We start from the raw sequence: 16134 nt of genomic DNA on the forward strand, positions 1-16134 counted from the left end.
AATTTTGGAAAGTTAAGGAAAATGAAAAGCATGAAGGAAAGGAAAGAAAGATTGGAAGAAAATGAAAAGCAGGTTTAAGTTCAACAAATTAAATCTTTAAAGAATTTATTTCAAAATAAAAGAAATAAGAGAACTTTTTTTATTTTTAATTATTGATACGAAAATATTAGTATCCATCCATTCATAAGGCATCACCACCTGAGTGGTGGTGTGCAAGGATCTTATTATTTTGCAATCAAGTTTCATTTGTTTGTAGGATGCATCCTATTAATTTGTATCTAAATCTAATCTCATCACACTTTGATCTCATTCCTTTGGAACTAAAAAAAATTTGATTAAAGATCTCAAGAATGCTTACTGTACATGGTAGCAAATTGAGCAGCTTTCTTCTTCTGTACATAAATGAACAAAGCTCCTAATACACAAAGGGCTTTATGATAAACACAAATCCTATCCACCTCTCTCCTACCCCACATGCTAATTTTCACTTCCTCGGCATAACCCTCGGGGAAATTAGTTTCCTTTTCATCATATTCCTTGCAAATGAAGATTTACACAGATTATTATGAGGCTCCCTCTGGGTAAATGAGGTAGGGCAATTTCATTCTCGTATTTTGCACATACGACCGGAGCTTGTCATGGGCGATAAATCTTCATAGTTTTAGAGACCTGGAGCCGGCAGAATGGGCACCTGGAAACAGCAGAAGAGCATCTGCGACACAGGACGTGTCCGCATGGGATTATTGTAATGTCAACTTCAGCACTAAGACAAACCCGGCACATCCATGATGCTTTGGCTGTATCTGCTTCCTTTGCTGCCATGTCTGCCTTTTCCTGCAAATTCATTCCATCAACACTAAATCTTTTAGTATATTAGGCAATCCAAGGTTGAGGCAATGGCAAGCATTTTATGACCAGTTATGTTGCATTTGTTAAGCAGGCCCTTCGGAAAGAGGTATTTGATCAAACCAAGTGGTAGCTGTATATAGCTATATCTTGAATCTGTGCTGCCAAAATATTATGTTCGCTTATCAATCAAACTTGGGGAGATGTTCGGGAAAGAACTGAATAGATTACCCATTCTGCACGGAGTCAAAATGGTAGAAGTACCTAAAATCCAAGCTTGTTCATCCTACGGCACACAAAAGGGAAACTCTCAAGGTCCAGAGACAGTTAAAATGGCCATAATGATCACCACTAAAACCAACTAGCAGGTGCTAATTGGAATATAGAAGGCTTCCCAAAAGACCTCGAATTAGAGGTTGGGAGTTGAAGTCCACTGGGGTAGGTAAGGCTAATTTTCAGCAGAAGTGGTGAGATGGTATTAAGTACCAAAAGATTGTTTGAAAAAGCACTCGTTCAAAAGACCCAAATGGTCAAAGCATAAGGAGAGGGGCTGAAAATATTTTCAGGCTGTCCATGTCAAAACATATAACAGTAATAATCTTGGAGGAGGATTGGCACTTTGACATATAGAACACAACATGCATGGTGCTACCTTAGGGAAATCTATATCACATAAAGGACTATTTTATATGGATACCGATATCCTATGGACATTGTTTAATGCCCTCATAGCCAGTTCAGAGTTTTTCTGACAGAAAGCATTTAACAAATTAAAGAACGGCAAGTTACAAACCTGCTCAAGCAAAAGTGCAGCCTGAGACTCCTTCAGTTGTTCCTGCAAGGTTAAGGTTGTTTGCAGTAGAGACTGCTTCTCCACATCCATATTGATCCCAGCTGAGCAGAGCATCTCATGAACTGCCTGCACCAGTTCTGCAGCTGACACTCGGCCATATTGGAGCTCTTTACCAGGTGGCAGCTGCACATGAAGAAATCCTTCTTAACTTTATGCCAGATGTGATTCAGCATATGAGTGAAAAACTCTACATAAGTGACTACTGAAACTCACAAAAGCTATTTGAAGGAATATTCAAATGTAATGTGGGTGTATTGTATTAGATAGTAATTTTTTCACCATGAGGACTGAACAAGTATAAATCTATCTGCTTAAAAGTACTTTGCTACCTTGCCCTTTCCTTTCTCTTCCAACCCCCTCAGCTCATGCAACACAAAACCCAAACCAACCCCCCACCCTATAATCAAACAATTTATTTAATAGACCATTAAAAACATGTTTGGGATAGCATGTAACTTCTGTATTTGGTAGTAATAGTCGTTATTACAGTGAGTCAATCTCATGTTTGGGAACAGTAATTTTAAAATTCTTTTACTGAACATAAAGATAATTTTGACATTTTAAAAAATTATAATTAAATCAAAATTTGCTTCTTGCATAGCATTTTATGCATTTAATAGTGGAAGTAGAAATAGTTACTATTACAATGGGATCGAGTTTTATATTTGAGAACTGTATTTTAAAATTTTTTTTATTAAAAATAAAAATAATTTTGACATTTCGAAAAAATTTAATATTATCAAAATTTTCTTCCTATATCACATTTACGGAGAAGGATGGGTCTCCTTGCTTTTAAAAGTGTTGGACCCCATGTTTGGGAGTTTTATCCAAATGCTCTTAAGAGCTTCCAAATGTTGCTTCTAGGTTTTAAGAAGCTCTTCAAGTAGGGCTTAAGTAAAAATGTATAAGAAAGGTGAGCTATTCTTCGAAAAGGAAAACAACAACTAAACAAGACTAGGGCAAAAGCACAAGAAGAGCAAAGTTAAAGAAACAACATCCAACCAAGGTGGCTAAAACTCCTCCAAGTGAGAAGCCCGTTCCTTAGCCAAATGATCTACATTGTCTTTGGCTACCCAAGGAATCCAAGAAAAAAAACATCTCATCACTCTAGCAAGTATTAATGGATTTGCATGACCAAGAGTCAAAATTCCACACCTTGCTTCCCCTTATATACCTAAACTATAACCAAAGCCAAATCTTCCCCAAGTGCAAACTAGAAAAAAGACTTAACAGAAAGGTTACCATTTTTTTTGTCTCCAACCACATCATAATATCATCAATGTCCAAACAAATGGAGTGATCATACAACCTCCCAAAAAAGACATCTACTTCCTCTAACTTTGAATCATGTAGTTGTCTAATAAACCTAGGACCCTAGCTACCACCATCCTAGACATCAATCACCTAAGCATCTTTTGAAGAGGTTATAGAATAAAGATTCATAAAGAATCCCTCAAAGGTGTGTCCTCACACCACTTGTCCTTCCAAAATTTCGCCCTATTCTCGAAACCAATCTTAAAGCTTGTTTTATCTTTGAAAGCTTCCCATCCTTTTTGGCCTTCTACACCCTTACTTCATGCCTCTCTCACTTCTTTAGTGCACCATCCTCCTTTTTCTTGCTTATACTTACCTACAATCACCTATTTCCAAAGATGATTCATTTCACTCACAAATCTCCAAGACTATTTTTCCAAAAGAGCCTTGTTAAAGACAGAAAGGTTTCTAAAGTGCAAGCCTCCTTTCTATTTGTCTAGGCAATGGCTTATTGACCAAAGCCCCTCCTCCCCAAAGGAAGTTCCTTTGAATCCTTTCCAGTCTAATAATTACCCTCTTAGGAATGACAAAAAATTACATACAATAACTCGATAAACTAGATAAGGTACTATTTATCAGTGCCTGTCTTTCACCTTTTGAGAGATATTGTCTCTTCCACAAAGCAAACCTTTTTTGGAAACGCTCTTCCACCCCCTCCTAAACCCTAGAGGACTTGTAAAGGGCTCCCAAAAGGAGACCTAAATAGGTGGTTGGGAGAGCACCCACTTTGCAACTTAAAACCTTAGCAAACCCCTCCATATTTGGGACCTCGCCAACTGGAACCAACTCACTTTTTTCCAGATTAATCTTTAGCCTTAAAATCGCCGCAAACCACATGAAGACCAAATTTAGGTGTTCTAGCTTCTTCTTACAAGAATTATAAAGAATGAGAGTATCGTCTACAAATAACAAATGAAAGATCTTCATCCCCACATTGTCTCTTCCTTTGACTAAGAAACCATCAATAAACCGCCCTTCTTTTGCCTTGAAAAGAATGCAAGAAAGAGTCTTCATCGCCAAGATGAACAAATAAGGAGACAAAGGGTTTGCTTGTCTCAAACCCCTAGAGATTTGGAAGAAGCCTAAAGGGGTTCCATTTACCAAGACAAAAAAGAGTACTATGGAGATACACCATTCGATCCATTTTAACCACTTGGCGCCAGACCTCATTTTTTCCAAAATTGCAAGAACAAAACTCCAATTTGCATGGTCATAAGCCTTTTCGATGTCAAGATTGCAAATGATTCCTTTCAAGGTGTCTTAAAGTCTACAATCAATAACCTCATTTGCTATCAAAACAACATCTAAAATTTGTCTCCCACCACAACAGCATGCTAAAAATCTGAGACTAAGTTACCTACCACCTTTTTAAGTTTGTTGCTAGGACCTTAGCCAAGTGCTTGTATAAACTTCCTATCAAGCTAATACATCTAAAATCCTTTAGATCTTTAGATCATAGAATTCCGCAAAAAACCCTGTAACCTCTCATTTCATAAAATCCCAACAAAATTGCCAAAAAACCATGGAGAAGTTGTCTGGACCATGGGCTTTATCACCACTAAGTTAGATAAAGCTGCAAGAACCTCTTTTTTGAAGAAGGGAATCTCTAGAGCTTTAAAATCAGCACAAGGCAAGGAATAAAACACCAGCCCAACGATGCTTGGCCACCACTCCGATGCCTTAGACAAAACCATGTGAAAAGCATTTTCCACACCTTTAATGTTGTCCTCCCGGATACCAATTCACCATTCACCCTTAACTCAGCCAAAAAATTCCTAGGAGAAATGGGAAAAAAGGATTCTTCCTTATTTTGTTTGCTTTGGAGATCAATGGCTACTGCTTTATTCTTTCATAAGTGGTCATGACATAATAATAGCTCCAACATGGATATTTTAATATAGGAAAAAAATTTAGTAATTACTTGAATTTCAAGCCCATCATCTTACTGATCCTAATAGAAAGTAGAATTTTATGGACCTAGGGATTTTAGGCAGAAGTTGGATTGAAATGTATGCCACCATATCAAGTTCCTCAAGTTCCAGAAAAGATTTCTATATCATGATCGAGAATTTAACACTATTGGGAACTTTTTTTATTTTTTAAAATTTCATTTTATTCTTGTAATCATGTCAAGCCAAGCAATATAGAGAGGGCCAAACCTGATCATATCTTGTTCTGCCTCTTCCAGAACTTTCTGGCATGTCGGTATGCATCCTATTTTCAATAACTGTAGAATTACTCTCCAGCAAGGTTGCTGATGAGGAAGCTTGATTGTCCATTGATATGCTCCGGAATGAGAAAACCTGAGAAGAGAGAAGAGTCTCAGTCACCCCTGGTGCAGTTTCCACTTTGAATCTGTAGAGCGCTTGGCCTGATGATGGTCTCACATCCTCTGGAACTCTACCATACTTCAATTTATCTCCATTACGAGACTGCCAAGCCACTATTTCTCCTCTATAAAAAGGTCTCAACGGGTGAAGTTGCACATGAAGAGCATCTTGTGGCAATATTTCCTTGCCAACCAAACTACTGCTTCCATCCATGGGCTCAGTTTCTCTTTTGTCAGAACATAATTTCAGAATATTAACAACAGCAGTCTCTGAGCCATCAGGACACTGAAATAAAGAACCAATAGGTAGTGGAGTTGGGGAGCCCAAAACATGGCTCACAACAGCTGCAATAACATCATAAACAGAGATGTAGGCTGGCGGTTCAGCAATGAAAAAACAGGTCCTTGACCGGTTAATAAAGTAGAGAGTTCGATGTTGGAATTCATTTTTCCACTCAGGGATGGATTCCTTAGCTGCAGAGGTAATGTCTAAAAGCTTTGGATGGAGCAAAAAATGAGTGTGAAGGCAATGAACAAACTGCAACTTCTCAGCAACATATTCTAGAGAACTCTGTGTCTTCTCCAAAGTAAGATGATTAGAGGCAGGCATGTAACTACTAACACTATTGATTACAGTCCATACCGCAGCCTGAAGTGATCTGCTTAACAGCTTTTGTCTGATGGATGCTAGTGGAACTGACCTAATACATTCCACTGTCTGTAAGTGCTCCCCATGATTGAGTTCCTGAGATGCAGATATTTATCAGATTAATGGAAAGCAAGAAAATTTAGACTGGATATGTCCAAACAAAAAACTAAGAACAAATTTGCAAGAAAAGAAGTTTCAGCAGGTCATGTACCTCTATGACGACATCAGACAGCTTTTTGATGCTCAATTCTGTGCATATTCTCTCTGGAAGATCTGGGTGAACAAATCTTAGCCTGGAAATGTCAATATATTTGACATATCGGGAGCCATAAGAATCAATATATACACATGATTTTGCATGAACAAGTCTGCAGCCATCATCAGGGACTATTGCTTCTGATTCCCAGTTTGACCCATCTGAAATATTTGCCTCAGTATCACAGATGAAATATAAAATTTCCATTACAGCTCGGAGTTCATTTGGATTTAGACGTTGATATCCACAAGCTTTCTGGAGATTTAAAAGAAGATCCTTTGCACAAGTAACTGATAACATGTCCTGAAGTCCCATGTCTTTGAGAATATTTACAAAAGGCAGATACAGTGTAGGAAGTTCAAATGCAAAGGGGGAGAGGTTTATTGCCAGACGCACAAAAAGGGATTTTGCTGTCACCAGGCGTGTACCATTTGCAGCAGGAATAAATGCCACTTTCTGCAACTCTGCTTTATCTGCAGGAAAATAGAAGGAACAAAGATTCTGAGAGAAACAATTGGATAACAAGAGCAGACCATCAATACAGCTGATCCAACCACAAACCACCAGTATTTGGTAAAATATGACTACTACATTTATAAGCATTTTATTCTAAGCTGCCTTAAACTTTCTCATGGCTATCTGTTATAATACTTTGGATATTGAAAGATGTTTCCAAATTAGATCTTTATTTTATTTTTAAAATTAACAAAGAAATGTGGGTTTAAAAATTGCAAGTCTTTAGTCCCACAACTGAACTTTTCAACAAAAAACAAATGCAAACATTTAACCAAGTGAGATTTTTGTTCTGGAAGATTATTATTGAAAAGAAAAATTGATATCCATTAAGCTACCAGTTTGATCCAAAAACATAAGTTTAAGTTGTTAGGTAATGGGCCAATAATATATATTAACCCAACTTAGTGAAAGCATTAACACCTTGCCTCCTGTGCAATGTCCTCTCACTTGCATATGGGCTTAATAAACGAGGGAAATGAAAAGACAGTGAGGTTCAAAGTTAAGACCTCCTGAAAAATGAGACTCTGTTATCATGTTAAACTACAAATTTAATACAACAGCTCAAGATGTTAGGTAATGGACCTATAAGGTATATTTTGTAACTATAGCAAAAGACTTAACAGCATCAAAGAGCAAGAGCAAACAAAGAAGCTACCTGACGAAGAGAGGGATCCCCAAACCTTATCCAGATACTTCAAGACCTCACATGAAGCTTCATCAATGGTCATCATACCAGATGCAGTTGGCCAATGAGCAAGAGTGTCTTCACCACCATTTCTTCCAATAATCTGGGGCACATTATTTAAATAAGACACTTAAGATGTTATCAAAGGACAAAGAAAAGAGGTGCAAAAGAAGATGAATATCCTTAAGAAAAAGGAAAAAGGCAAACTAAACCATAACCCCGAATCTATCCCAGCTAAATCCAAATGCATTTGGTTAAGAGAAGGCCCCAACCCCATTTAAGACAAGCAGGCGTGCCTAGTCCAAAGAGAGCAAGTTAAAACAGATGGCTGCAAACTACTTTTATATACAGACATAAAATAAGACAGTTTTACCTGCAGATGTTTTATAACTGTTGAAAAAACTGGAGGGCTCCTTAAGTGAAATGCTCCCCAAGAATACTCAGGTGGAACAACATTCTGTTTAGAGAGAATGGGAGCACAACTCCAAGCTAGCGGCCAATCTTTCAACAAAACAACTTCACTATATGAAGAGAGCACTCTCTTCCCACCTTTCTTGCCTCCAACACTTGGAAATCCTCTTTCAGTGGGAACAAATGCAATCTTCCCAAGAAGATTGCAGAAGTTGTTGCTGTAAAGAACAGCAAAATTTGAGAATACAGATTCAACAACAGATCCAGCTAATGACCATATTTCCAAAGATATTTCATTCTGAGAGGTGGATAAATCTGACTCAAAATCATCAAGATCCCCTCTGGGCTTCATGCATTCACTGCCAAGAAATTCAACTCTTCTGGCACATTCAAGTATCACATCTGCTTCAGCTGCAGTTCGAAGACCAGTTTTTCTTAATATCCGAAGCCACCCGTCTGTAGTAAACCTTTCTCCAGGAAATTTCTTTCTCTCACCAAAGAACACAGATGTTAACAAAACATCACCAGGATCAAACAGATCCTTGGGTTTGGACAGATCTATAGAGAATTCATCAGAATTCCTTACAAATCTAGCCTCCTTCAAAGCTTCAACTACTGAAGAATCTACCTGTAGATCTTGCCAATTCATGTAAATATATATTAGGATATCCTCCTGCTCAGCCTGAGGCTTGCCTTCAAATCCAGGCAACCCAAATTTGACCAAAATCTGTTGATCTTGCAGCTCGGGGACTGCAAGGGCTCTAAGTAATGAACTTTCCACAGAATCTGTGGGATATGAAAGGCAACGCTCATCACATGGCTTGAGAAATGAACTAGAAGGGATCATACACAGATCTTGACTTTGCAATTGAGTGTATGACCCTGTAACCGTTTTGTATATAGGCAGAGCACGTAACACTTCAAGCTCTTCCCTTCCATACTTAGAGCCATTAGAAGAGAAATCAGAAGCAAAAAGTGCAAAGAGTTCATCACGCTCTGAAGCTAGAAAAGAATTAAGTTCAGGGAAATAGCCAGCCTGTTTAGCTGCAACAAGCTTGCAAGCAATAATCTGCCCTAATGACTGATCAAGTGTAGGGAGACAATTACATCGAGCAGCACATTCCATGAAAGCAGCATCAAATATAGGTATGTTGCACTGGTTCAGCAGTGATAACAACCAAGGATACTTATTTTCAGCTGCTTTAAAAGCTGAAATGTATGACTGGAGTGACTCGGTTTCGGAAGAATGATTAATTGATATCCCAGTTGGATCAATTTCAGTTGCACTCATTTCCACAACATGATCAATGGTAGGGGGTGGGATAAAAACCAGCTGACACTCCCTTACACGGCATAAGATAGGCCGACCAAGAAAAGCAGGAATTAGTGGCCAATCAGAAAAGAGTGAGAGGTCTTCCAATGAGCCACTGAAACCATTCCAGAAGAGTCTTATCCATTCAGGAGAAGGGCCCCCTTCTTGACTAGAACCTGTAGTGTTCTCCCATGAAAACCAAGGGGCCATATTAGAGTCCATTATGTGATTCACCCAGCTCTCATGAAAAAGTTTCCTCATATGGTTGGACAGTAAGCGGACAGAGAAATTTTGAAGTTTCAACAATGTTTGAAGCACAGGGTTGCAAAAAATGTCAGCTAAGATTGATCTGTCCAGTACATCTGAGTGGATAAACTTTGCTGCTAAGGGAATCATCAAGGTCTGTTGCTCCTTGTTCCCAATCCAGAGTTCAGTAACCCCCAACCTTGTCAGATGCATTGTTGCAGTTGGACACGGTAAGCCTCTGAGCTCAGCAGCAATGGATAGAAGCTTTTGGTCTTCACTTCTACCCCTGATGTCACCACTACTACCTGTAATGCTGTTCCTATGAACCAAAGGCCCTCCCCCCCTACCAATATCTTCAACAACTCCCCGGCCAAAATCAAACAAAGCCTTCCCAATGGTTGTCACCATTTCAAGTGCATCTCCCCCTGAATTGGCAGCATTCTGAGTAGACATCCCATTAAGCCTCTGCACATGAGGAATTGACACAGAAGTGGAACTGCTGCCCTCTTCTTTACTTGCTCTGTATATAGAATTGGAGTTAAATGTGTCCAATGATGTGTCCACAGTGCTCGGATTGGAGGACTCTGAAATATGAATATCGGACAAGCAGTACTCAAGGACATCCACATATGTATCAACTGACCGGAGAACAATAGATGTCGAAGCAACCCTAAGAAGATCACGAACCATCTTAGGTTTGACTTCACGAACTGTAACTCCCACAGCCTGGATTTCAGTTACCAACTCCCATGGTACTGAAAAAACTGGATAATGTTCCTTCACAAATCCACAAACTGTAGCTGGTAGCAAATTACCACCAACCCCATTCCTAGGTTGGGAAAGAAACATACCCTCTTCAGCCTTGACCAAATTTCCAGAATAGAGCTGCCAGACAGGAAGGTCAACAAGGCGAGCATAGAAAGGCCTAATTACGTGTTCAATCAGACACTCCCAATCAGCTTTAAGAACATTGGTTGAAATTAAGTTACTGCCATCAGAAGGTTCATTAACCAAAGAGTTCCCAGTAGATCTTGGCCAGAAGGAATAAATTCGGTCCCCATAAGCCTTCAGAGCCAGATTAATGGTATGGCCTACAGTTGGCTCAATAGTAGAACTTGAAGGTTCTCTTCTTAATTTTTGAATTTCCAACACCATTTCAATGTAGGAATCACGAACACAAGACATCAGTTCCCTGTTCCAAGCTTCAATTAACAGATTTCCAGCATCAGGCCGTGCCTCAACTGCAGCTTCTCTATCCTGGCATTTAAAGAGATAGCGACCTCCATTGTGACGGACAAGGAAACATCCAAGAACAGTGACAGGCATGTTTATGTCACTGGACAAAGGAAGAGGACACATAATGGAGTTTGAGTTTGATAGATAAGAGTCAGCAGGATGGCCATTCCGGGATATATGTGCTGCAACTCCAGCAACAGGAGTCAAGTTGTAAGCCAAATACCGCCTGGAAAGAATTATGATTGACAAGAAAAAGATGGTATCAGAAAATTTATTCAGAGAATATTGCAGTAAATTAATATTTCCAGAAAATTTGGAAAAAGAAAGAACAGGACAAAGGGTGGAGTGTATCAGAATTGTCACACAGATTAATTTTTATGGGCAGAACTAGCTAGAATGGAAAATATTATGTGCCATCCATAAGCCTTACTCCATAGACAGGCCAATACCCAACCTATATTCCTCTTTTTTAAATTACTGTACAGAGTGATTCAAAGTTTTTCTAATTCCTATATTTTTATAACCCTGTGATTTGCTGAGTATTTTTGTGTTAACTGCCTTCAGACCTCATCATTCCACAATCAACTTTCTTTAGAGAGCAAGCCACTTCATTCAGGTTCTGCAAGAATCTCTTTTACTACCCTTTCAATATCATGGTTCACATACCCTTCTGATACCATCAACTCCCTCCCACCCCCCAAAAGCAAATCCTTCATCAGCCAAAGAAGCATCACAAGATACCAGACAAAGAGAACAAGGACAATAAGCCACAGACCAAATTCACAATGAATAAGGGTATGGTTTGACCCCACAATGCTTCCAAAAGCAACACCAACTACTAAAACCATCCCCATTTCATGAGCTAATCTGTTGTAAAGCTTGTCTCCCATATGGCATCCTAAGCGGAAAAAAACAAACTTTTGGAGGAGGCTTGGGGATCAAACACCTCAAACTTCACTCCAAACCAAAAGACTTGGCTATCCAAGCGTCTTTGCAAGAAGCAATACAAAAGGGAATAAATCTTTATGCATGCACTCCCTCCAGTAAACATCATGCTTGAACTCAATCTGGCATCCATCACCCACAAAGAATATAGTGTATAGCTAGTAATCTTCCCACTCTTTACTTTCCAATCTTGTTGTAGGACAACCCTATTATTTTCTTTTTTTTTTTTGATTGGAAACGACACAGAGATATATTGATAGATAAAAAGAAGTACAAAAAGAAGGATGAGGAATCCTCCCGCCATAGAAACTAAACTACAAGAAATTACATTGAAAAACAAGCGAACACTCTAAAAAGGACCATTCCTTATGGAGTACACACCGCTAACCAATCAAGTTGTAGCACATTAAGGGGAGTCCCCTTAAAAACCTTGGAACAGAAAGCCCAAAGAGAAGCAAAGAAAACAATAAAGTCCCAAAGATACTCTGAATTCCTTGCTTTATCCTCAAAAATCCTCGCGTTTCTTTCCCACCACACAACCCGAATAAGAGCGATGCTTGCAGCTTGCCACAAAACTAACCCCCTCTTAGAAGAACCAAAACCATTAAATTTGATGGACATCATGTCAAAGATGCTCCTCGGGGGGACCCAATCCATCTTTGCTAACTGAAATAACCTGTGCCACAACCCAATCGTCAAGGAACAATGAAGAAAAATATGATCTGCTGACTCCCCATGCTTCATGCACAGAATACAAATATCAAGACTAAGGGTTTTGTAGGGTCTTCTCACTTGTAGCATGTCATTAGTATTCACCTTCTTCTGTGCCACTAACTAGACAAAGGACTTCACTTTGAAAGGAACTTGAGAATTCCAAACGAACTTAGAAGGGAAAACCTGAGGAGATCCAAAAAATTGAGATAATGCTAAAAAGAAGGATTTAATTGAAAAAAGCCCTGAAGAAGATAATGGCCAAAATTTGGCATCTGGAACCGAAGGAGATAAATGCAATCCATCAAGAGACCGCATGAGGCCTTCTAAGTCCTCTATCTCAGAATCTGACAGGTTACAACGAAAATTTAAATTCCAAGAGAAAGGACGAGTAGGATCGAGAACTGAAGAAATAGGGATGTTTTTATCCAAGACTACTCTAAATAGTCTTGGATATTGGGTTCCCAAAGGTTGGTCCCCCCACCACAAATCTTCCCAGAACCGAATTCTTTCCCCATTTCCTACCACAAACCGAGTAAACAAGGAAAACTCCTAAAAGACTTGTGCAATAGCCTTCCAAGGACAGCGATGTGACCATCTGACTAAAGTGTTAGCATCCTAACCATTGGAGTGTAAACCATAAATGCTTAGTATGACCTGATGTTATAGAGTTGAACCCTCTCTAGGGTACCTCCATAGTCATTTCCCTAAAAGAGCGAGATTCTTCAGAGAAATATTCCCAAAACCCAAACCCCCTATTTCCTTCGGTTTACACACAATATCCCACTTCACTAAATGATCTCTTTTGCCTTCCCCAATCTCTGACCATAAAAAATCCCTTTACAACCTCTCGATTTTTGCAGCGACTGAAACGGGTAACTTAAATAAAGAAAGAAAGTAACAGGGCATATGGGTAAGCCAAGATTGGATAAGAGTTATCCTCCCCCCGAAGGATAAGTATGTCTTTTGCCACCCATCTAATCTTCTTGAGATTCTCTCAATCACTGGATCCCAAAATCCACACGCCTTGGGGTTCCCACCCAAAGGAAGACCCAGATAGAGTATAGGTCAGTCAGAAGCCTTGCAGTCAAGCATCTCAGCCAATCTTGAAAGATGAGCTTGATCCAGATTGATGCCATAAATATTATTCTTGTCAAGGTTGACCTTGAGCCCAGAAATATGCCCAAATGCTAACAAAAGACTCTTGAGAGTCTGCAAATCTTCCTTCCTAGTGTTAGAAAAGAATATGGCATCATCCACAAATTGCAAATGAGATACCCTAGTTCTGTTTCTACCCACCCTGAAACCCTCCAACATATTTCTCTCCTCTGCTGTCAAAAGCATCCTACTCAGAACATCTACTACTAAAGTAAACAAAAAATGGGATAAAGGGTCACCTTGTCTTAATCCTCTCAATGCCTTAACCCACCCTTTAGCGCTACCATTCACCAATACTACATAAGATACCGAGGACAAGCATCCACTCATCCAATTCCTACATCTAGGGCTGAACCCCTTATTTTCCAACACTTGATCCAAAAAATCCCACTTTACGTGATCGTAGGCCTTTTCAAAGTCAATTTTGAAGACGGCATCTTCCTCCCCTGATCGTCTTCTCTCATCCACTATCTCATTCGCTATGAGAACCGCATCCAATATTTGTCTCCCTTAAACAAAAGCGCCTTGAGTAGAGTGGATGGTTTCATGTAGAACCCCTCTTAGACGCCCTGAGAGAACTTTGGCTATTATCTTGTAAAGACTAGTGATCAAACTAATGGGTCTAAAATCTAAGATTTTCTTTGTCAAACTCTTTTTGGGTAATAGAACAATGAAAGAGGCATTAGTGCTTTGATTGATAATTCCGCTCCTATGAAATTCTGCGAACACTCTCACTAAATCCTCCTTAATCACATCCCAACAGTCTTGGAAAACTGCAATAGTAAAGCCATCAGGCCCCGGAGCCTTGTCCCTATCCAACTGAAAATTGGCCTTAGAAATCTCTTCTTCAATGAAAGGGGAATCCAACCTTAACGCGCTCTCTTCCGAAATAGGGGACCAATCTAATCCTTCAACACTCCAAGACTCTCCTGTAGGACTCGCGTAGAGTTTTTCAAAGTAAAGTAAGATCTCCTTTGTGATTCTCTCGGCATTATTGAACACTAAGCCCCTTTCATTTTCCAACTCCTTGATATATTTCTTATTTCGTCTGCCATTAGCCACTTTATGAAAAAACTTAGAGTTACAATCCCCTTCCTTAACCCATTTCACCCTAGCTTTTTGTCTCCAATGGATTTCCTCCCTCAAAATTAATTCCTCTAGCTCCCCTTTTCTTATGGCTCTTTGACTTAACAATTCAGAGGTGAGACCTCCTTCCTGCTCAATGGCATCAAAGTTAGCTAAATCATTGAGGATACTTTTTTTCTTTTCATTAAGCTCTCCAAAAGAAAGCTTATTCCACTCCTTCAATTTGGCTTTAACAAATTGTAATCTCCTCATGAACTTGTGGCCTTCCCATCCGTTTCCTTGAAAACTACTCCACCAATTTCTAAAGTTCTCCTTGAAACTAGGATGCTGCAGCCACATATTCTCAAACCTAAAAGGTGTTGGGCCCCACATAAATGGGTTGGTATCCAAAGCAATTGGCCAATGATCCAAGGTCCTTCTAATAAGGGCTTCTTGAAGGCCTTGGGGAAAGAGCTGCCCCCACTCATTTGAGTAAAGAAAACGGTCCAATCTCTTACACATGGGAGACTCTTGCAAATTTGACCAAGTGAATGATGCATTCCAAAGAGGTGGATCAAGCAATTCACATTCTCTAATAAAACTATCAAAGTCCCTCATGCTTGATGTTAGACTAGAGCCTCCTAATTTTTCTGAACTTCTCCTTATGACATTAAAATCACCTCCCACACACCATTATGGAAAAGTTAAACCATAAATGTCATAAAGTTCCACCCAAAAATCCTTCCTAAGTGAGGGACTATTTGGACCATAAATTGCGGAAATCCAAAGAGGTCCACAACCGTCCAAAGCGAACTTGACAGAGATCGAGAAAGTACCTAATACCACCTCCTCCCTACTCAGTTTTTTTTAGTCCCAAATGATCAAAATCCCGCCTGAAGCCCCACATGCGGGAAGAGCAACCCAATCCTTATTTCTGACCATCCAAACACTACCCACAAACCTTCTGTCACACTTTTCCTTTTTTATTTCCTGAATCATCACAACATCCGGATTCTCTGACCTAAGGAAATCTTTAACCACCCTTCGCTTATTACTTGAACCCAAACCCCTAGCGTTCCAACTAATAATTTTCATGGAAAAACACACAGACCCTAACCCTCCAAACCAAATCCACCAGGTCTCAATTATCTGTGGGGCATCTGTTCTTCCTCCTGGAATACACCTTAATGTCCAGAGAGCATAAAACCTCTCGCACTTTAGCCATTTTCCTAGGGGACAGGCCATCAATAAGAAAGTCACCCGATGGGGATGCCACAGTATCCCCCGAACTACCTGACAACAGGTTAGAAGACTTCCTAGGGGTAGAGCTCTCGGACAATTGGTTAGAAGAAGCACTCTGATTCTCCTCCTCAACACGGACAGGGATGCCAACATAATTTAAAGAGCCAACAACACCTTTTTAAGAAAAAAAAAATTTAGAATTACCTTGATTTACCGTAGGAGACTGAGATAGAGAAACTGAATTTGGGAGATGTGGACCAAAGGGACTCGGCAAAAGCATTTCCAGACTACAAGAAGGGAAATAAGAAGACTCGGGTGGCTGAGAAGAAAAAGGCTGATGTACCTCCATGTTTTCCGCTC

General features: G+C 39.6%; 1 protein-coding gene across 1 annotated transcript in view; it reads right to left on the reverse strand.

Annotated features, from left to right (window-relative positions):
* Positions 1-313: 313 nt before the first annotated feature.
* The window catches only part of LOC100245596 (uncharacterized), a 44066-nt gene continuing 28245 nt past the window's right edge, over positions 314-16134 (reverse strand). Inside the window, exons 8-13 of the mRNA XM_010650117.3 lie at positions 7822-10879; positions 7419-7551; positions 6203-6720; positions 5173-6087; positions 1640-1822; positions 314-834 (exon numbers count right to left, since the gene is read on the reverse strand). Of these exons, the coding sequence (XP_010648419.2) occupies positions 637-834; positions 1640-1822; positions 5173-6087; positions 6203-6720; positions 7419-7551; positions 7822-10879 (5005 nt within the window). The 3' untranslated portion in view covers positions 314-636. The remainder of the gene's footprint in view (positions 835-1639; positions 1823-5172; positions 6088-6202; positions 6721-7418; positions 7552-7821; positions 10880-16134) is intronic.

Source organism: Vitis vinifera, chromosome 1 (genome assembly GCF_030704535.1).
Source record: "Vitis vinifera cultivar Pinot Noir 40024 chromosome 1, ASM3070453v1".
Classification (NCBI taxonomy): Eukaryota; Viridiplantae; Streptophyta; class Magnoliopsida; order Vitales; family Vitaceae; genus Vitis; species Vitis vinifera.